The 23,920-nt window shown below is 43.7% G+C and overlaps 1 protein-coding gene across 1 annotated transcript in view; it reads right to left on the bottom strand.

The window, feature by feature from the left end:
* CDH23 (cadherin related 23) overlaps positions 1-23,920 on the bottom strand; it is a 1,196,655-nt gene that overhangs the window by 673,199 nt on the left and 499,536 nt on the right. Inside the window, exon 11 of the mRNA XM_040438415.1 lies at positions 11,086-11,244. Within this exon, the coding sequence (XP_040294349.1) occupies positions 11,086-11,244 (159 nt within the window). The remainder of the gene's footprint in view (positions 1-11,085; positions 11,245-23,920) is intronic.

Raw genomic sequence — 23,920 nt, 5'->3', positions numbered from 1 at the left:
GAAGAAGGCCTCAGCGGAGCCCATACATTTAACTGGGGTACGGAGCGCATATTATAAACAGTTTTCTACTAGCTAACACAGTACCAGACTTTTTCCATGGTTGCATCATCCAATCAGAAGATTGCTAGAGCCATCATTCAGAACTGAGGGGAGAGAAAATGTTCAGTTTAGAGCAGTGAACATGTAGTTTCCCCAATGCAAATGTTCATGTCACTGTATTTCATGCACTGTAAATCCCACAGGCTGTATATGAAGTGGGCTGGTACACCCCTTCCTTTCTAGGAGGAAGTAGTCTTCAGTCTAGTGTGAGCTGTTGAGTGAACAGCTAAAAGCGGCAAGAAGCAGATTCCCCTGAGGATTACAAAAGCAATAAAGCTTCGGCCTATGTACCAGCCTTTGAGGGAAAAATCTACTGAATGCAGCAGGAAGTTTAGCAGCCATATTGCAGAGCATTTGTCACAGAAAAGTAACGCACTTACATTGAGGCTATGAATATCGCTGCATATTGGTGGGATTAATGCGCCTCAAGAGCCCCATCAATTAAAGCCTGATCACCTGTATTCCACTGAGGATACTACAATGCTAACATAGCCAGTGTGGGAGAGATCAGTTGCAACCATTGGTCGATTTGGGAAGATTGTGCAGACAATTAGGAAGAGATTTAGCCCTCTACATCTTATATAAAGCATTGGGAAACCTCATTGGCCAAATATAAAGACTGCATTTAATGTGCACAGGGCTTGTTCGGTTCATCTGCAGAACTGCCTCAGTAAAGAACTGTTTTTTGTTAATCTTTCCTCATTATGCACCACTACACTGCAACAGAATATTCTGCTGCCAATGATCCCTGCCTTGCACCTAAAAATTTATCAAAACCAAGGGCACCTCAAACCCCATCAGGCAGGAGATCGCAAAAGACCAGAGAGTACGTCGAAGGAAACAACAGGTATCCCCTTCCCATAAGGTGCACAGATCGTGGACCACCAAAACTGTGAGTACTACTACTCCCATTTGACAACACACACACGCCCCTCCAGCATGTTGCAAACATGAAGGGAGCATCTCTATGGTACTTGTGATTATGATGGCACCATGGGGAATAAATGTTGGATTTCTTGGTTTTGCAACTGCATGACCATTACCCCAAGTATGCTTATACTCTTTAACTCTTCTTCTGAGTCCAACAGTGTAACGTTTCATGTATAATATTGTGCAGTTCCAATCATCAAAAGATCAAAATCTACCTGTGCACGGCCTGATTCTCAACCAATCTTCAAATTAACAGCTTTGTACATCTATATACATATTTGTACACATGTAACACACCTTGCCCTTTAAATTAAAATGAGGAAGCTTGTATCATGATTTTTTTTTTCAAGGTAAATTTAATTACTTAAGCTATCTTAATGTTTTAATCGGTTCAGCAGAGCAGATGAGCTGTCTGAAAGAAGCAAGACTAATTGTTTTCCCACTGGCTTCCCCTGCACAAATACCAGGCTGTGATCAGGTGCAGTCAGCAAGCTCCATATTAGATGTACGGAGAAAAGCTCCTCACAAAAAGCTCTTGGCATCACCAAGTGACAACTCTTATCTGGGAGTCAGCTGGTCTCTGAAAAATGAATGATCGTTGCAATATTCTCCTAAAGGAAAACTTTAGTTGCCCCATGGGATTACTCAACATGTTCTGCATAGAAGAAATACCTGATGCATTATTACCATTCATATTATTTTAAATGTTCCAGCAATGGAAGAGTTAAACAGAGATACAGCTAAAATTTGTATTTCTCCTTGAATGCCCTTTTATCTGGCTAATGAAACTTTATAGTGACATTTGTAAGCAGTGAAGCCATCAAACAGCTTCCAACTTATCCTTTAATTGCACATATACCATAAGTTAGGTCTTTAAAGATTATATTACTCTTCTGTGATGTGAGTAACAGGAACTGGGTGTAATTACTTCTTAATGCACTTTCATCAAAAAGGTGATTGTTATAATTAAAAAACAGGAATAAATTTTAGCGTATTTACCACATCCAACTATGTTAAGGACAATACTGGAAACAATGGGCACCGGGAAACATACCTTCTGCATTTTGTGGATGAAAGAAAAATGCAGCATATCAGAATATGTTTCATATGATGGATCTAAATCCAAATCTCCACAATTCAGCCCCATTGAATGTTAATCCTTTTGTTTCCTGAACCATGGTATCCGTGAGCAACACATGCACCACCACACTGATTTCCATCTAAATTAAAGGGGTTTTCTGGACAGGTCATCAGTATCTGGTCAGTGGGGATCTGACACCCGGTACCCCCGCCAATCAGAGCTGTTTGAGAAGGTGTTCGCAGTAGCGCCACGGCCTTCTCTCAGCTAACAAAGCACTGTACATTGTATAGCCTCTGTGCTTTGTATCACAACTCAGCCCCATCCACTTCAAGGGGGCTGAGCTGTGCCTAGGCCATGTGATCGATGAACGTGACGTCAAATGGTCTAGGCTTCAGCAATAAGACATGAAGTGGCACTCACAGTCCTCCGCTAAGTCCCGGTATGTAGGAATCGACCACAGCTCAGTCTCCTAAAAACACTGTCGGTGGTGCTCAGCCCTAAATAGGATCAGATGATGTAGATACAACCATGTGAAGGAATGAAGAAGGGCGGCACTCACCAGTGTACAGACAGACTTGATAGTTGCTTTATTCAAGAAGTAGCAGTGGACTGCATCGGGCAGGACGCCAAGAGCTTCACACAGGTAAGGTAGCGATGGCCGTTTCACGCTTGACGCGCTTCCTCAGACTACTGCGGACACAGTAGCCTGACGAAGCGCGTCAAGCGTGAAACGGCCGTCGCTACCTTACCTGTGTGAAGCTCTTGGCATCCTGCCCGATGCAGTCCACTGCTACTTCTTCAATAAAGCAACTATCAAGTCCGTACACTGGTGAGTGTCACCCTTCTTCATTCCTTCACATGGTTTTATCAAATGGTCTAGGGCAGGCATGCTCAACCTGCGGCCCTCCAGCTGTTGCAAAACTACAACTCCCATCATTCCCTGACAGCCTACAGCTATCATCCTACAGAAAGGTATGGTGGGAGTTGTAGTTTTGCAACAGCTGGAGGGCTGCAGGTTGAGCATCCCTGGTCTAGGGAAACCTGCGAGCTGTTTGAGACGCACCAGTGCCTTCTCAAACAGCTGATCGTCGGGAGTCACCTTTGTCTGACCTCCACCAATCAGATATTGATGACCTATCCATCAACATCAATGGGTCATCAGTTGAAAAATCCTGGAAAACCCCTTTAATGGCTTGCAGCTTGTGGTCAGAGTTCACATGGATTTCAGTATGGAATATGTGCAGAATCAAGAAAATTCTGCCATGTGAACATGGCCTTACTGTAGCAGCAAAGTAGATGACATTTAAACAAATCTCATCCGCTCACTGCATAAAATCTGCATGGAAACTGCAGTGTGAATTTCAAATCCAAAGCATGCTAATTGGATATGATACATGGTTACTAGATAAAAAAAAAATTCTCTTCCATATAAAACCTTTGTTCCAGTTGCAGCAAGTGCTCAGGAAATGTGCATAGTTTTCTTTTCCCTTATACTTATTTGTCGCTGTTCAAAAGGCACTGTCATTAAATAAAATAAAGCAATGTTCAAAAACCCGAGTAATGACCACGTAATGATAACAAAATATAAACATCATAGTCTATATAGGGGCAAAACAATCTCCCTCTGCATTTCACAGGCACAGCACTCAATGCTTCTCATACTGGCCAGCAATTGTCATTTGTCATTTTCTATTGTAACCCCATTTACAGGCCTGAGGAATATCTTTTTGTGGTATAAATAGGTTCATAAATATGGAATGATGATTTACTACATGACTCTGGTGTGAATGACCATGCTATGAGGTGGACATTTTCTCCATCAGTGTAGTAATGTGATCTATCACAAGGTAAATGACATTTTCAGCTACGAGAAAAACTACAGTTCAAAAATTCATAGGAACGAGAAAACTAGGTTAAAAGCACTAAGGTCATTTAGACAGCTAAAAAATTGCATGTAGGAAATTGGCTTTAAGCAAGTGCCGACCAGTCATGTTTTTTTGACAATTGACAATTTCTGTGCTCCTTTTGAAAATCAGCATAGAAACCTGAAAAGGAGTAGGTAAAAAGCTTGCATTAGATCACAGAAATAGCTATTGCTGGAGATATTAAAGTGGTTTTCGGGATTTTTACTACTGATGACTAGAGATGAGCGAATCGAATCCCACGAAGTGGAATTCGCTCTGAATTTCAGGATAAATTTGATTCACCTTGAAGCCAAATTTCCTTGTGCTTCCTGTCAGTAAATTGATTTAACCTGAAATAGTGTAAAAAACAAAAAAAATCATACTTACCTCCTCCATTTGCTCGCGGTGGCCGGCCCCCTCCATCTTGATTGAAGATCTCCGCCGAAATCCTGTGCGTGGTGACGTATGATGTCACCATGCCGGCCGGCGTGATGATGTAATCTAGCGCCGCACGAGATTTCGCTCCAGATCTTCATGCAAGATGGCAGCAGCCAGCCCGTCACGAGAAAATAGAGGCGGTAAGTCTGATTAAATTCTTTTTTAATGTTAATTTCACACTGTTTTTACACTCAGATGCCACAATCATGTATGAACCCGGCATCTGAGGGGGTACAATGACGTCATTGCACATGCTACTTACAAAAAAAAGCGCTTTGTGACGAAGTTATTCGTCAAGAAGCAAATTTTTGGGTAAAATTCAGCAAATCAGCCGAATCAAACTTTTAATAAATTCGCTCATCTCTACTGATGACTTATCCTCAGGACAGGTCATCAGTATCTGATTGGTGGACCCCTGCCGATCAGCTGTTTGAAAAGCCATCAACACTCCTGTAGGAGCTGCAGCCTTCTTTGTGCTTGCCAAGCACAGCGCCATACATTGTATAGCAGCTGTGCTGCGATACCAAGCACAGCCACTATACAATGTTCGTAAAAAAAAAACACCATGATTACTAACGAAGGCACTATTTTTCTGCAATATAGTATTTAGGGACATTGGGTAATACTGTGAGCACAATATTAGGCCTGGCAGAAGGATCAGATGTTCGTGTTGAGACGGTGGGGAGGATAATGAAAAATGAAGAATCTATGATGCATGTGTGACAAACTCTGCAGAGATGATACATGGCTGAAAGAAGTTGTCATGGAGGTCTGGTTCAAATGGAGGAAATGATGAAAGAGAACATCTACAATCAGGAGACATCACTGGATATAACAGGCATGTAGGCTGTAGTCTATGATGGGCTTGTATTTTGTGCTGCAGTTTAAGTTCTCAATTTGTCCTGCACCTTGGTAACACTTACAGCTATTTTGCCCATCCCTTTCATTACTGCCTTGCTGATTTACCAGTGAAGAGTTATTTGGCATTAACAAAAGCCTGATTTTCAACATGCAGGGAAGAACAGTATCCAAAGTTCACACTGTGTAGTATGACATTTTTATTTCCAAAAGCCAGGAACTGATCCTAAAGTCATATATTAAAGAAGTTATCCTAGAATTACAACTTTTCACCTATCCGCATGCTAAGTATCATTTTGTGATAACTCATTTAAGGAAAGACTTATGAATAGTTTAAACTTAAGCTTGCTAACTCTCACAGAATGTCATGGAGGCTCCCCGGAAAAGGGCTGACCTCCTGGAATCCCAGTAGAGTTGGCAAGTCTTCTAGTCACCAGCACCTCCTGGAAAGTAGTCCTGGATACATTTTAACTGTGTGACACTGGTATGCTACTTCATCAGACTCAGCTATGATGACCAAACGTAAATTGAGGGCCGCATCACAAAAGAAGGGGTGTAGTCAACAAAAAAGGGGTGTGATCTGTGACATGGGGCATCCCGATGTCCATAAAAAAAATTGGACCTCCTGGATGCCAAATTATAAAGTTGACAAATATTTTTTAATTTGGCCTCTAATTAGGGATTTTGCATTCAGCCTAAGACCTCCACATTTTATTTGAAGCCAGAAAACTTCATACATGGAACAAAAAAATAATCTGGTATGGAAAAAATAGTTACTTTGAGAAAGTTTCTCAAAATTAAAAAGCAGTTAATATTTCACAACAGTAAGACACTAAACTAAAGAAAACCTTTGCTTTTTCACTTTGCTGTATTTGCAGTTGGAAACACTTCCTGTGAAGGCAGTGTTATTGCCAAAAGAAAGGCGCAGGTAGCACAGGCTCTAAAAGGCACAAGAATCGGCGGGCCAATGAGCCGAGCTACTTTCTGGCTAGCTGAGTCTCCAGACCACAGCAGTGACATATCGGCTGTCTCCATCTCCTACAGGCAGGCAGCAGTGGGCATCACTTATGCAGATAGAAAGTTTTCCTACATTACCTAACCAATGTGGAGTACCTTCATGATGGCACTTATTATAGATAAGATACTTTTTTCTTTACATTCTTTTTTCTTTGACTGTGAAATAGAATGTTCTCCCCAGATTGACGACAGCATCTTTCACTTTGATCTGGATGTATAAGATACCTAAATAGTGTTAGGAAGAATAAACTACTGCCTCATTTTGCTGCATGTTAGTCTAGTCCAACCTAATACAGTGCTTCAAAACTGTGGATCAACCTTTAGAAATATCACATCAGGAAGAGCTATTTTTCTATTTTACAGTTCTCTGCATGTAAGCCAATGTATGAAATCAATTCCAACGCTAGAAAAAGAGAAACTAGATGCTTTTGGAATTCATCCACCCAGATGTACCCGCACTATTTATCAAATAAAAATGGCTTAAAATGACATTCAGTTAGGTACATAAATCCATCCCTCCATGTCAGCAGCATATCTTACTATCACAATTACAAACCTATATGATTTACTACTTAAAGCTGAAATGTGTAGAAGAAAATTCTTTATACTTGAGTTACGGATATCTTACACTCCAGCTGAGTAAATCCGTACAGCGTCTCCTGAAATCCAAGTAAATCTGAAGGTGTTGTGAATATATAGCTCCAAATCCCCCCGAACAGGAGCCAAAACTTAAGGAAGGGGGTAAAAACGATCTCCTCTATTGATGGCCACAGCTCGGCCTTTTATGCAAGTTCCCCAGCAAGGGTTATTCCCATGGGGACCTTGTGGAGGACAGGCACACAAAATACAGTGACCAATCAATATACAGTAAGATATAACACACTCCCACATGAACAGTAAAATCCCTCCTCTCTACCCTGGAGATAATTGGATAAAGCGGCCGGACATAGTTCTATGCGGTCGAAGACCATTGTGTTTGCTAAATGTTTCACAGGCAATGCTCATTGTGTTTGTCGATTGCGTCAGAGGCAATGTCCATTGTGTTCGCTAACTGCGTCACAGGCAGATGAGGTGGTTTGTGTACATTTAAAGAGGCAAAATAGGGCTGACTACACGAACAGCAGACGAAATACAAAAGGATGGGCATTCCTAAAAAAGGGGTTTTGTCACAACTTGTTTTCAGCATTTCTTAATTCCCAGTAATAATAGGTATGTTCTGCATCTTTCCTATGTGTAGCACATCATGGTCAAGAAATATAATATATACTAATAATGATAAAGACAGCAATATCATCCCATTTATAACCGGAAAAAGAAAATATAGCATACATAAAACACTGTGAGCTGAAGCACTAACATTTTGGGGTGCATTCATTAAGCATATTGTGCCAGTATTATGGTGGAAAAAGCAAAAAAAAATTGCGTTTTGATTTGCACCAAATGTATCCACTGTTTTCACCCGAATTTTCACCATAAAGAATGCATCACACCAGAGATGAGTTATAAATGTCAAAGTGGTCCTCTTATTGGCAAAAATGGCTCCAATTGTTGCAGACAATTAAGCCAGCTTATGTGGTGGTGTTTTTTGTAAAAAGTCGCATTTATGGCAGAAAGATGCAACTCATGCTGCACATTCATAAAAAGAAAAAAACAACTCGTCGTGGGAACAAATGATAGATAAGTATTAAAACAGGAGGTATTTATTTTTATCTAAGGCTAACAGAAGGATCGGGCTTCGCACGGGTATATTTCATCTATTTCATTTAATGTTTATGTGTATCATTAAAAGATATTGACAGTATCCACTATAACAGTGACATCTACAGTGCCCCACCCCTTTAACAGTGACCTCCACAGTGGCCTGCCCCCTTAACATTAACATCCAGAGCGCCTTCCCTTTTACCAGTGACCTCTATAGCGGCCGCCCCTTTATTAGTGACCTCCACAGTACCCTATCTTGTTAACAGTGATTTCCACAATAACTCATCTCCTTGACAGTGACCTCCACAGAGCTCTGTTCCCTAAAAATGTGACCTCCACAAAACCTCACAACTTTAATAGTGACCTATACAGCACCCCGCCCCTTAACACTGACCTCCATAGTGGACCGTCCCCTTAACTGTGACCTCCACCGTTCCCTGCCCCCTTAACAGAGACCTCCACAATGCCCGCCTGTCACGATGGGGAGTGGGGGTAACTCCCCACAGTACAATGAGGAGGCAACTTTGAATCAACAAGGCCAGGAGGAGGAATAAGGGAGCAGGTCACCTCCTACAGCGTCCCTAATTCTGGCCCTGACTCCAAACCGTATGAGCCAACCCAGATGGTAGGAGGGCTCATACTCTGGAACCTAGGGGCCCTACTAACCCTCAGGAAATCCCTGGACTAAGAGCAGGGTAAAGACGACCTGTTCCTCCAAAACACGGATGAACAGGAGTCTCCACCGGCCAAGATGCATAGAAAGGAGACCGTATACAGCATATGGAATTGGCAGGTAAGCGACGAATGCAACACACTTACCTGCCACAGTCACACCAACTGGAACCTGTGCACAAGTGCTGATGTCCACAAACATAAAGGAAACAGCACACACAACAACCACACAGGTATCCAGGACACACATAGCTGCGTCTGGACAATTAGTCCCCCCTCCGGGGAACCAGAGACCCCCTTCCGGGGGATACAACCAACGTAAGACAGGGGAATGTCTAGCAAACATGCTGGACACCAAACACCACCAGGCATGTAACACCAAACTAGACATACAAACACCTTGAACATAACCCACTCCAAACAAATAAGGAAAGGAAGGGAAGGAGACTCCGGAATGACATTGATGACAACTAGGATGGCCCTCAGATGACAAAGAGCTAGGAGCAAGGTCCTAGTCCATCAAAGGCAGTAGAACCACTGCCCCCAGCCAGCAAGCCACAGGTTTATATCAAGCTTGCGGCCACACCCAGGAAACACCTTAATTCTCACTAGCCAGAAGATTAACCCCTTGCTGACCAAACAGCAGGGAGGCACACCTTAAAGGGGAATAGCACGTGCAAACCACAAACTACACGCTGCCCCTGGCAACCAGTCTGCACGGCAACCGCGTCACGGTCAAACACCAATATGACCGTGACATCTCCCCTTTAACAGTGACCTCGACAGCATCCCGACCCCTTAACAGTGACCTCTACAGCAGCCTTCCGCTTTAACAGTGACCTCCACAGCGGCTGCCCCTTTATTAGTGACCTCCACAGTACCCCATCTCCTTAACAGTGATTTCTACAACACTCTGTCCCCTTATCAGTGGCCTCTATATTAATCTGCCCCTTAACACTGACCTACATAGTGGACCGTCCCCTTAACTGTGGCCTCTACAACAGCCTGCCCCTAGGGTGGCCAGTCAGTCCGGCTTTCAGACTCCCTGTCCTCCCTGCCCTGCGCAGGGTCTGGACGGACACCGGGATGTCCTTTTGAACAGCTCACTCTCAGACAGCAGCACTGTGCTGTCTGAGCGTGAGCTGCAGAAGGAAAGTCACCGTCCCCCCCACCCCTTCAGCTTACAGAAGCAGATTTTTATCGTCATTTTTTCAATCCCCGTCGGCTGCGGAGTGGGAGGGGTGTGGCCTAGTGGCCTATCTGGGTCGGGCGTGGCTTAGCTGGGCCTGGGGGCAGGGCTTTTAAGTCCGTCTTTTGAGGGTGGCTTGAATGACCACCCTACCTGCCCCCTAACTGTGACCTCCACAGTACTCCGTTCCCTTAACAGTGTCATCCACAGCGCCCTGCCCCTTTAAAGCTGATCTTCAGCAGTGAAGAAAAATGTCTGGTTTGTTATGGAAACCTGGTGTAAAACTATATGTACGTGGAGACTAAGGACCTGTGAGCTTCTATTGGCTGATAAGGGACATGTGACCGTGTGTATGGCAGTTGAGATATGAGATATTGAGAAAGACCTGCAGGCTTCTATTGGCTAATGTAGGTCATGTGATTTGCCATATTTGCATTTTTTGGGAATACCTCAGGAACAGTATGTGCTAGAGAGCTGAGACCCGGTCTAAAATCTTCTCGGACACCTGATGTACCTGTGTGCCAAATTTCATGATTGTAAATGTGACGGTGTGGATTCCTTTAGTGGACATACATACACAAACACATACACACACATACACTCAGCCTTATATATTAGATAACTGAGCTAAACAACAGGGTTTTGTCAGTAAATTGACATTCAACAAAACAATAACAAAAACGTCCCAAGTCTGAGACAAAAGTCGCAATTTACCACAGGAAACGTCGCAAGTATACTCCAAAAGTTGCAAATATGTTTCAAAAGTCGCAAGTGCGGTCTGGTAGGGTTGGCTGAAATAGAGCATTTCATTTTTTTTTATTGCATTTTAGTGCTTTTGGCGTTAAAATGTCACAAATCGAGAGACATAAGGGGATAAGTTTATATTTAAAAAGAGTCATATTTTAAAAGAGTCATATTTTAAAAGTGGTGTGCGCCTTTTGATATGAGGTGAAACAAATGCCCACTTTTGATTTGTGATTTTAGTATTTTTTTTGGGCGCAAATTACACCATTATTTAAAAATGTCCCCCATTATGTTGGTGCTTCCAACTATAACATGATCCATACATTTTGTAACTCCTTCTTCAAATTTCCGCTGACAGTAAAACCTAGTTAAGAATTCTAATCTCACTCGCAGAATTCATGTGAGAACTGAAACACAATAACCTGCACAGTAATGTATAAAATGTCACTCACGGAAACTTGGAGGATGGTGGTTCCCACAGTAACATTCTCATACAAAGTAATGTTGTAGAGCGCCTGGCTGAAGATAGGACGGTTATCATTTTCGTTGATCAGGTTAATTTTCACTTGGGAAAATCCCACATGATCCAAGACGCTTTCATTTGCAAACAGCTGAAAAAAAAAAAATATATATAAATATATATATTACATACTTGTAGGAATAAAGAACCAATCACAAGGAACAAAACTGCATTAAATATCAATCCCTTATCAATCCCTTATAATTAATTAACTCTTCAGTGAGGCCACAATATCATTACAGTGAGAGAACATTATAGAGAAGGTGCCATGTCAAAGGTGGTCAGATATATATTGGAGGTAGTGTTCAGTTTACTGAATACCAGAAAGGATGCACTTTTAAAATATTGTTCTGGTCAAAGCTGGGTCAGAGAATGGGCATGGTATGTTAGTTTACAGCCACTATTATGATGTGAGCATTGTGGGGATTCGCTCTGGTAGACAGGGTATGCGGATGCAGTACAGAGGCAAATTACCAGTTCTTAAATCAAACTTCCGTGTTTATTCACACATAAGGCAAAAACAAAACGTCACTTTGCAGTCTTGGTGTTAGTTCACACACAATGGAAAGTCCACATAGCAAAAATCACCTTGTTGGCAGTTCTACCTCCAGCAGATCATAGAAGGCTTTTAGGGGGCCTGTTTCCGGTTCTCAGCCCTCCAGCACGGTACAAGCCTCAGATCCCAGCACACACACACCTTGCTGCTGAGCCCAGCTCTCTTTTAAGGACAGCTAGGTGCTGTCAAAACCCAGACCGACACCTAAAATCCAGTCCGGTGTTTGACCTCGCCTGGCTGCAAGTCAGCACAGCAGCACACTCTGGGAGGAAAATACCTGTTTTCCCAGACCATACCCTTCACTGTGTCACATACCCCTCCCTTTGTTCAACCCTGAGGGCAATGTACTCTGGACAGGCCTGTAACTGGCCTGTCCTGTGTTCCACTGTAAATTTAAAGTTCTGTAGGGAAAGGAACCATCTGGTGACCTGGGCATTTCTGTTTTTGGCCTGGCTCATCCACTTGAGAGGGGAGTGGTCGGTCACTAAGCGGAATTTTCTCCCCAACAAATAATAGCGGAGAGACTCGAGTGCCCACTTGATAGCCAGGCACTCTTTCTTCACTATACTGTACCTGGTCTCGGCTGGGGTGAGCTTACGGCTAAGGAAGACAACGGGATGATCCTCCCCGTTGACTTCCTGGGACAGTACAGCACCGAGGACTACTTCGGAGGCATCCGTCTGTACTATAAATTCCCAAAACAGGGGACCCACACAGAGGCATCACCAAAACAGGGGACCCACACAGGGCCAACTTCAAAGCGGAGAACACCTCTTCTGCCTGATCATCCCAGTGAAACATCACAAACTTATGTCCTTTCAAGAGCACTGTCAATGGCGCAGCTATCGTAGCAAAGTGGGGGACAAACCTCATGTAATAGCCCACCATCCCCAGGAACAAATTTACTTGCCTAGAGGTGACAGGTCGGGGCCAATTACGGCATTGCCTCTAGTTTGTTTACTTGGGGTTTGATGACTCAGTGCCCAATAACATACCCTAGGTATTTAGTCTCCTCTAACCCTATCGCACATTTCTTTGGGTTAGCTGTTAGTCCAGCCTTCCGAAGGGAGTCCACTACAGCCTGTAATTTGGGCAGGTGACTTTCCCAGTCGGTACTGTGAATGACAATATCATCCAGGTAAGCCGAGGCGTACCGCCGATGTGGACGAAGCACAATGTCCATTAGACCTTGAAAAGTGGCGGGGGCACCATGCAGACCAAAGGGTAACACCTTATACTGATAAAGCCCCTCAGGCGTGATGAAGGCAGTTTTCTCTTTGGCAGCCTCCGTTAAGGGCACCAGCCAGTACCCCTTCGTGAGGTCCAAAACAGAAAAATGCTGTGCTTGTCCTAACTTCTCGATTAGCTCATCCACCTGAAGCATTTAGATATCTCGTTCAGCTTAAAGGGTTTCTACCACCAGATTGTCACCTATTTAGCTGTCTGACACTAGCGATCTGCTACTGTCTGCTGTACCTAACCATGTTAATGTATTACCTTTGTCTGGAGCGGTTAAGCTTAAAAACGTATTTTTATTGATATGCAAATGAGCCTCTAGGTGGTATGGGGGCGTCTTTTCAGCACCTAGAGGCTCCGTCTACTCACTATTTCTGCCGCCCAGCGCGTCCCTCCAGCCGCCCCTCTCCTCTAGATTGAAAGCCTACTTCTCTCCATCTCGGCCGAATTCTCGCGCCTGCGCCGTGTGCTTCTGTATTCAGCGCAGGCACAGTGACTGTCGGACCGCTCCCTGCGCCGGCATCTTCACTGCGTCTGCGCCAATTACGGCGCAGGGAGCGGTCCGACAGTCAATGCGCCTGCGCCAAATACAGAAGTCACAAGGCGCAGGCGCGAAAATTCAGCCGAGATGAAGAGAAGTAGGCTGTCAATCTAGAGGAGAGGGGCTGGCTGGAGGGCGCTGGGCGGCAGAAATAGTGAGTAGACCAAGCCTCTAGGTGCTGAAAAGATGCCCCCATAGCACCTAGAGGCTCATTTGCATATCAATAAAACTACGTTTTTAAGCTTAACCTCTCCAGACAAAGGTAATACAAGAACACGGTTAGGTACAGCAGACACTAGCAGATCGCTAGTATCAAACAGCTAAATAGGTGAAAATCTGGTGGTAGAAACCCTTTAAGAAAATCATTACAAAATCAAATGTCCCATGCTGCTTGGGTATTAAGACTATAGGACTGGCCCACTCACTTTTAGACTCCTCAATGTCATCTAGCTGCAGCATTAGCTGCACTTCCTCCAAGATGGCTTGTCGCCGAACCTCGGGTACCCGGTATGGCTTTAACAGGACTTTTGCCTGAGGTTCAGTGACAATGTCATGCTGGATTATGGAAGTGCATCCAGGGAGGTCAAAGAACACATCCGTGTTCTGACTAACAAACTCCCTGGCCTCCCGAGTCTGTTTAGAGGAGAGGCTGTCAGCAATTTTTACTGTGGCAACTGCTTCCCTTGCATCAGACAGAGGGGCCGTAACCTCTACCCCCAGAAAACCCTGCAGCGGGCTGTCTTCAGTACAGGTCTCCCTATCCTTCCATGGCTTAAGTAAATTAACATGGTAGATCTGTTCTGGCTTTCGCCACCCTGGCTGGTGTACCTTGTAGTTCACATCTCCAACTTTCTTGAGTACCTCGTAGGGCCCCTGCCACCTAGCCAGGAACTTACTGTCCACGGTCGGTACCAGAACCAAAACCCGATCACCCAGGTTAAAGATCCGGACCCTAGTCTGCCGAGTTTGGCCGATGTATGTCGCAGTGGTACCGCCTCCCGGTACAGAGTGGCGTAGTCTAGGATAACCAAGATATGTTGGTGCCCTCTAGCGGACTACGGTACTGGGCCTATGAGATCCATAGCGATTCTCTAAAACGGTACCTCGATGATCGGGAGAGGTACTAAGGGACTGCGGAAAAGGTGCTGGGGGCTAGTTGTCTGGCAGGTCGGGCAAGACTTACAAAATTCTTCTACCTCTCTAAACACACTGGGCCAGTAAAACCATTGTAGTATATGGTCCTCTGTTTTCTGCATTCCCACATAACCCCCGAGAACGTGTTGGTGGGCTAGATCTAACACGAGTTTTCAATAAGCCTTGGGCACCACCAACTGTTCAATATGCTCTCCCCATAGTTGGTTTATTCGATACAACATATTCTGTTGAACCACAAAACACATCTCGGCCCCAGGTTGTTGTGGTTCACCATCAACTATTAATACATTTTCCCGGGCTCGGGAGAGGGTTGGGTCCCTGTAGTGATGAACGAACATCTGCCGGGACGGTTCGCGAACGCGATTGCACAAACACTATCAAATGTTCGCGAACCACAAGTTCAAAGCGGGTCCTATTAATTTTAATGGCAGATGAACCTGAAATACCTTCAGCTCATAATTGCAGCCAAGAAATAATTACTAGAAGTGCACAAATAGTCCCACAACATGGACAGTGACATACCAGATGTATTATTCGAATTTGCAAACTCCATTCATAATTTTTTTCAATGCAAAATATCGCCAATATAATTTCCGCGTACGCGCATGCACAAATGCACTATACAGTACCCAAATGCTCTATAAAGAAAGTGTATCGTGGCCAAAAGTTTTGAGAATGACAAAAATACTAGTTTTCACAACGTTTGCTGCTAAACTGCTTTTAGATCTTTGTTTCAGTTGTTTCTGTGATGTAGTGAAATATAATTACACGCACTTTATACGTTTCAAAGGCTTTTATCGACAATTACATGACATTTATGCAAAGAGTCAGTATTTGCAGTGTTGGCCCTTTTATTTCAGGACCTCTGCAATTCGACTGGGCATGCTCTCAATCAACCTCTGGGCCAATTCCTGACTGATAGCAACCCATTATTTCATAATCACTTCTTGGAGTTTGTCAGAATTAGTGGGTTTTTGTTTGTCCACCCGCCTCTTGAGGATTGACCACAAGTTCTCAATGGGATTAAGATCTGGGGAGTTTCCAGGCCATGGACCCAAAATGTCAACGTTTTGGTCCCCGAGCCACTTAGTTATCATTTCTGCCTTATGGCACGGTGCTCCATCGTGCTGGAAAATGCATTGTTCTTCACCAAACTGTTGTTGGATTGTTGGAAGAAGTTGCTGTTGGAGGGTGTTTTGGTACCATTCTTTATTCATGGCTGTGTTTTTGGGCAAAATTGTGAGTGAGCCCACTCCCTTGGATGAGAAGCAACCCCACACATGAATGGTCTCAGGATGCTTTACTGTTGGCATGACACAGGACTAATGGTAGCGCTCACCTTTTCTTCTCCGGACAAGCCTTTTTCCAGATGCCCCAAACAATGGGAAAGAGGCTTCATCAGAGAATATGACTTTGCCCCAGTCCTCAGCAGTCCATTCACCATACTTTCTGCAGAAGATCAATCTGTCCCTGATGGGTTTTTTTTGGAGAGAAGTGGCTTCTTTGCTGCCCTTCTTGACACCAGGCCATCTTCCAAAAGTCTTCGCCTCACTGTGTGTGCAGATGCGTTCACACCTGCCTGCTGCCATTCCGGAGCAAGCTCTAATTCTCAAAACTTTTGGCCACGACTGTATATTGGTATATAACACCCCGCTTCAATCAGTTTTTTTGGGGGGCGACTGGTATATCACACCAGTAGAAATTATTTGTTCCAATAATGCTTGTCCCTCTATATACCTGCAGTATCGCAGCAGAACCGCACACAACTGCTGCACAATACAAATGCACTATAATATACTTTCTAACATAGAAAGTATATTATAACATTGTACAAGGAAGGCAATCCATTAGAATATACATAAAGATAAAATGTAACCTTTAATAATGTTACTATAAGGGTCCATTCACACGTCCGTAAGTGTTTTGCAGATCCGAAAAACACGGACACCGGCAATGTGCATTCCGCAATTTGCGGACCGCACATCGCCGGCACTATAATAGAAAAAGCCTAATCTTGTCTGCAATTGCGGACAAGAATAGGACATGTTCTATTTTTTTTGCGGAAATGGGAGCACGGATGCGTAAGTGCGGATACGCAAATGCGGATGCAGACAGCACATTCCGGCCCCATTGAAAATTAATAGATCTGCACCCGTTCCGCAAAATTGCGGAACGGATGCGGACCCATTTTACGGACGTGCGAATGGAAAAGATATCCCTTAAAATGAAAATTAATTAAATTATTAAAGTTAAGCAAAAAGCATAGATGTGGTCGGCAAGTGCTCGGCGGCACTAAATCAGGTGCTCGGCGGCACCAAATCAGAAACAATATGTCCTATCACAATCCGGGGGGTTCCAGTGCACATCCATGAATCCCGGAGGGCAAGCAAAAAACGTCTATTCCTGGGCTAGATGATGATGTGGTATTGAAGGACAGGGTGGGCAAAGAACTGTTCCTGATATTGCCCTACGGGGGGTGCTATTCTGGGCCTGATAGCCTAACCACAAACCACCCGGCCTGATAAGAGTGACCACGACGGGAACCAGCTAAGCCCGGACCAACACATTCACTGCCAGTCTTGCCAGAATCTCACCCTTTACTTTCTGGTAGTCAGCCGCTTGAATGTCCGGCAAGTCGAAATACACTTGCTGGGAATCGGATGCCAGGAATGGAGCGATGACCTCAGCCCACTGATGTCGGGGTATATTCTCCCTTGTGGCCACCTTCTCATACATCGCCAGGTAGGTTTCGATGTCATCTGAGAGTGTCATCTTGGGGATCTCCGCACGGACCGCTTTCCGGACATCATGGACACTCTGGGACGCTCCTGCCGTCTGTAAAGTAGTGATGGGAAGTTCGGATCTTTTAGGTGAATCGGTTCATTTGAATCAGCTCATTCAAATGAACCGATTCATGAATCGGATCTTCGGTTCACTTGTTGAGTCAGACTGCTGAGCTGACTCGCAAGTGCCAGCCCCACCCCTCCCCGCCCACCAACCAATCACCGACCAGAGCTGAGGGGGCGAGGCAAGCACAGCACACTAGCAGCTCTGACTCGAGTCCTCGGAGTAGTACAGGGAGTCTAAATGAATCGAATGAGTCAAAAGAACCTAAAGATCCGACTCAGTTAGTGACTCATTCGATTTATTGAGTTAAAAGAGCCGTGAGTCAGACTGTAGAACAGGTTACACTGAGGCTCTCGCTCTCGGCTCTTGTTGCAGCAGTGATAAGGAGCAGAGAGATAAGAGAAGGGACAGATGACACAGAGTTTAGATTACAGGTTGAATTAAATTAACCCTTTAGGATCAAATTGGCTTCTCAGGAGATATATATGACATATATATCTCCTGAGAAGCCAATTTGATTCTAAAGGGTTAATTTAATTCAACCTGTAATCTAAACTCTGTGTCATCTGTCCCTTCTCTTATCTCTCTGCTCCTTATCACTGCTGCAACAAGAGACAGCCTCAGTGTAATGTAACCTGTTCTACAGTCTGACTCACGGCTCTTTTAACTCAATGAATCGAATGAGTCACTAACTGAGTCGGATCTTTAGATTCTTGTGACTCATTCGATTCATTTAGACTCCCTGACCCTGCACTACTCCGAGGACCCGAGTCAGAGCTGCTAGTGTGCTGTGCTTGCCTCGCCCCCTCAGCTCTGGTCGGTGATTGGTTGGTGGGCGGGGAGGGGCGGGGCTGGCAGAAGCAGCTCTTCCACTCTAAGATCATATTACTGACTCCTCCCAGTCCCTCCCTCAGTCTCCTGACCTGCTGCCAGCGTGAGGTGGTGAGCTGAGCGTCTGCATTCATTGTCTGTGCGCTGTGACTGAGAAGAGCCGTTTCAAACGGATCGGATCATTCAAGTGAATCGACTCCTCCGGTTCACTGAACTGAATCGATTCAAATGAACGATTCGTTCATGAACCGGACATCACTACTGTAAAGCCATCACGTGTTGTAACAGCAGCTGGTTTGCTTCTTGCTGGTGTTGGTTAGCCTCCACGAGAGCTTTCATTACAGCCTCCATTTTTTCATGTAACACAGGTTTGATATTAGCTGGTTTAATCCACGGCATCCAGCCGTACCCAAAAAAAAATATATTTTGGCGTTTACCCCAGCCTTTCTGCGCTTGCCTGCATCCTCCACCAATTGTGGGGATTCGCTCTGGTAGACTGGGTATGCGGATGCAGTACAGAGGCAAATTACCAGTTCTTAAATCAAACTTCTCATTTTTTTCACACATAAGGCAAAAACAAAATGTCACTTTGCAGTCTTGGTGTAAGTTCACACACAATGTAAAGTCCACATAGCAAAAATCACCTTGTTGGCAGTTCTACCTCCAGAAGTCCATAGCAGGCTTTTAGGGGGCCTGTTTCCTCTAAACACGGATCGCAGCCCTCCAGCACGGCACAAGCCTCAGATCCCAGCTGGTATAAAAAATTGTTTAGATAAATTAGCAATTAGATTATTCAACACTATATTCGTATTTGCAAATAGTGTTGAATAATCTAATTGCGAATTTATCGCAAATTTATTGCAAATATATTACATTGCCAATTTTCGTAATCAAGTAAACAATGACTGGAGATCACGAATTCTCAAATTTACGGCGAATATTCGGCCAAAAATTTGCGAAATATCGCGAATTCTAATATTGCCTATGCCGCTCATCACTAACCCCAGCACACACACACCTTGCTGCTGAGCCTAGCTGTCTTTTAAGGACAGCTAGGTGCTGTCAAAACCCAGACCGGTGCCTAAAATCCAGTCTGGTGTTTGACCTCACCTGGCTGCAAATCAGCCCAGCAGCACATGCTGGGAGGAAAATACCTGTTTTTCCAGACCATACCCTTCACTGTGTCACAGCATATATATCAATGTATGTTCTGTAGAAGGTCATGAACAATCGTGACAAAAAGTTTTGAGACTGAAAACAATTTTGGTTTTCACAAAGATTGCTGCTTCAGTTTTTAAAGTGGCAATTTGCATTACCTCTTGATTGTTAAAAAGAGTAAGCACATGGCACGTGATCCTACCTTGGTTGCTACCCGCAAGGTGCGCAGGTGCAGTAAGGCAGCGTCAGGCACTGATTGCTCAAACAGCCCGAGGCTGCCTGACTGCGCATGTGCAACCCATGCACATTGTGGGTAATAGCCAAATGTATGGCACATGATCCCAGAAGCGCCGGCCACTTATTCAGACTGGGGAGTGCATCACAGTCCCGGTAAGGCAATGGTCATCATCATCTATACAAACATCATATTACACATCTTTGGGGGCAAGATTTTAAAAACATATAACCACTTTAACTTGGGGGAAAAAAAAAAAAAAACATTTCCACTACATTTCAGCCCTGCCACAAAATGACCAGCTAGCATAATTTCAGTAATCTTATCATTGGCTTGAGAGAAAGTGCTAAAGAGGGCAAGGTCACTGATATCATTCTGTCGTGCTAGTTAAATTAGAAAAGCAAACAGGTTGCTTTAAAAGGGGGTGATGCTTAAAATCAGTGTCTTCTTCTGTTTGCTATGATTACTTTCAAGGAAACACGTGCAGTCACCTTTGCTTTGCATAAAAAGGGCTTCACAGGCAAGGACATTGTTCTTTGTAAGTTTGCACCTAAGTAATCCATTTATAGGATGATCAAGAATTTCAAGGACAGAGGTTCAATTGCTGAGAGAAGGCTTCAGGGCACCCAAGAAAGTCCAGCAAGTACAAGGACTGTCTCATAAGGAGGATTTAGCTAAAGTATCGGTTCACTATCAGTGCAGAGCTTCCTCAGGAATGGCACCAGACAGGTGTAAGTGCATCTACATGCATAGTGAGGTGAAGGCTTTTGGAGGATGGCCTGATGTCTAGAAGGGGAGCAAAGAAACCACTTCTGTCCAAGAAAAAACATGAAGGACAAATAGACATGCTACGTGAAGTACAGAGATTGGACTGCAGAGGACTGGGATAAAGTTATTTTCTCTGATGAAACCCCCTTCAGACTGTTTAGGATATATGAAAAAAATACTGTCCGGAAAAGAAAAGGTGAACACTACCATGAGTCCTGTGTCATGCCAACAGTAAAACATCCTGAGACCATTCATGCGTGGGGTTGCTTCTCATCCAAGTAGGATCACGCAAAATTTTGCCTAAGAACACTGCCATGAATAAAGAATGGTATCAAAACACGATTTGGTGATGAACAATGCTTTTCCCAGCATAATGGAGCCCCATGTCACAAGGCAAAAGTGATAACTAAGTGGATTAGTGAACAAAATGTTGAAAGTTTGGGTCCACGTCCAGAAAACTCAATCCTCAAATAGCAGGGGGACAATAAAGATAAAAGTAAGTAGTTCTCAATTTGAAATCTGAAAGTCACCTCTGCTAAACAAGCCTACATTTTTACAGTTTTATCCTCTCTGTTCCCAAAGCCCAAACTGTTATTTGGCACTTTAAACTTCTTACTCTCATGGTACCCCTCTTCCACATCTCTCATTTCAGCTTCAGACTTTGGTATATATTTCAAACATAAAATTGACAGCATCGACCTCACACCTTACAGTCTACTCTCCAAATCACACTCCTAAATTTTTTTTGCCTCACCCAGTCGCACCTTTATTCTTACTACTTTGTTTATTCAAGCCCTTACCCATGTTTCCAACCTACAACTACTAATGTCTACTTTTCTTCATAAAAATTTGCAACCATCACACTTATAATCTTTACCCATCTCACTTAACCTCTTTACCAGAGCTATCAATCACAGATTATGACTCCATACCTTCCCCAGTCCCACAAGTCTGTAACCTCAGTACAAATTTTGATTTCCTCTGTCTTTCACTACTGCAACATTCTACACTTTAGCCCATCATGTAAGCAATTCTATTAGGCTTTGATTCTTAAATTGGGGTGAATAAGCAATTCGTTTAGGCCTTCATTCTCAAATTTGGGTAAATAACCTGTCTACTTCTACTGTTAGTGGGCTGTCCTCCTTGTTTATTACATAAGCAATTTACTAGGCCTAGATTCTCAACTTGGGGTGAATAACCTGTCTAATTCTGATGTTATTGGGGTGTCAACCTGCCTGTCACAGTAACTGTTTCACTAACAGAAAGGACTAGCTATACATGTTGCTGCAAGGCACAGTGATTTAAACCGAGATACACTCTCCATGCAGGCCGGGATATGGCTGATTTAACGCGTTTCGTGACAAATTAGTTCAGAAAGAAGCAAATTTCTTGAAAAATTTGCTCATCTCCAGCAATGATTCATCAAGACCGGCATCTGCTACTCTGATCTTGGTGGGGTCTGCAAAGCCAGAAGAAACATGTAATTCATGATGAACCACAGTCCTCATCATAGATTACATGCCTCCTATGGCAGCCCATGCACTGGAATGAAATCTACAGCACCTGATAGCTGCCTTAGATTTCAGTTATTATTTATGCCAGTTTTTGATGTAAATAATGATGAATGAGCCAGAGATGGTGGCCCTGCCCACACCCCGCCCTCGGCATGCCCCTTTTTGTAAATTTGGTGAGGGTGGTGTAAAATGTCAATCGCAACTAGAAAAGTCACAATTGCATTGAAAAGTTGAAAATCTGGTGGATTCGCTACTTTTTTACATCAAAAAAACGGTGTCAGGGGAATAATAAATTTACCGTAAAATGCCCAGCAGGGTGTGATCAGTACTTGAAAGAGCTCAAGCCCACCTCTTCCAAGAGCCCAAGCCACCTCTTCCATTGCTGCCAGTACCTCTGCCTTGCCCTCACTACTCCATCCTCATTGCAACGTCACTATGACCCTTCCTCAATGCCTATGACATCAGCTTCTCTGTATTGAAACGGAGACCAGGCATCTGCTTGCTCACTGCCATATATACGGTGGGCATCGGGCTCACTATATGTAGTTGTCAAGATTTCTCTACAGGGAGAAGCTGACGTTATGGGTAGAGAATAGTCATAGTGATGTTGCGAACTGAGGAAATGGATTTGTTAGTTTAACAGGGAGGTACTGGCAGCGACTGAGCATTTTAAAATATTGATAACCCCCTTCTGGGAACATTGTGTTTCATTTGCATATTGTTCAAAGTTCATTTTCTAGGGGTGAGAAACAGTCATAAAGCTAAAAGTATGGTTTGAATTTGATTGACGTTTGAGTAAACTTCAGTGCATTGGCAATTGATGGTAGAAATATATGACAGACTCCCTTTTAAGATCTCTTTCCTCAACCAGACATTCTATCCCTACAATGAATAAGCAAATGCAGATCCTGGCTGGGATCCTATATAGTGTTGATGAGTGTTGGACTGAAGTCCATTTGGCCCACCAGAAGAAATGATTCTGAGGGCCAACTCTTTGTGCATATAGGCCTTAAGGGCCCTGTTGTCTTAGGAACTCATTATTGTCAGAGTTTGGGCCCACTGGAGGATTCTCCTCCCTATGACATCACAGCTATAGTCGCTTATAACTGTCTGAAGTTGACTGCAAGGCATTATTGGAAAGCCCACTGGGACACGGTCCTGCAATCCTCCTTCATCTTCGCTGTATTCTAATATGCTAAATGGTGGATGCTATTTTGAGCAGTTGGTTTCCAGGGAATCCAACGTTTTTTGGATTCATCCCGCACAAAGTTTTTGGGAATTTTGATTTGTGTGGAATCGATTTGCTCATCTCTGCTTCCCAAACTGTGGAGCAATTACAAAGTCAAGTTAGATAAAGTATTTTTACTCATGCCTCCTGTGATTTATCTTTCCAGACTTTGGAAAGTCTGCTGCTATGATCAGGGTCTGAACCGCTGGGACTCCATCAATAGTGCACTGTGTGCCACTTATTGTGGAGGATATCTGTCTATATATGTATCTATTTTTGTTATTTATATTCCGCTTTTTATGTTATTTATCGGCTCTTTAGCTGAAATAGCAGCAGCTTGTAGTTCTCTCATTGGTGTTTTAAGCTGGATCTTTTATCCTTAGTTGCAAAAGGAATGGCTGGAATTACTAGAGACTTATTCTAACACTGCAGATTTATGACTGAGCAATGCAAGATGCTATAAAAAATACAACCCAGGCAGACGGCAGGTAATGGCGATGTTGGTCGAGAGGAGCATTTATGCTCTATAAAACTTTTATAGCTCTCTCTGTCAGATTGCAAACATGTCCTTTTTAGCAGCTCAGACCTCTGCAAAACTATTGCCATTTTTATACAGGTTTGAAGCTCTAACAGCGCTAGGCAAAGGAATCATTTTTTATACAGTTACTATTGACATTACTATCATTATGCGTTAGCAC

Source organism: Bufo bufo, chromosome 6 (assembly GCF_905171765.1).
Source record: "Bufo bufo chromosome 6, aBufBuf1.1, whole genome shotgun sequence".
NCBI lineage: Eukaryota > Metazoa > Chordata > Amphibia > Anura > Bufonidae > Bufo > Bufo bufo.
This window is presented reverse-complemented; position numbering and strand designations above follow the sequence as displayed.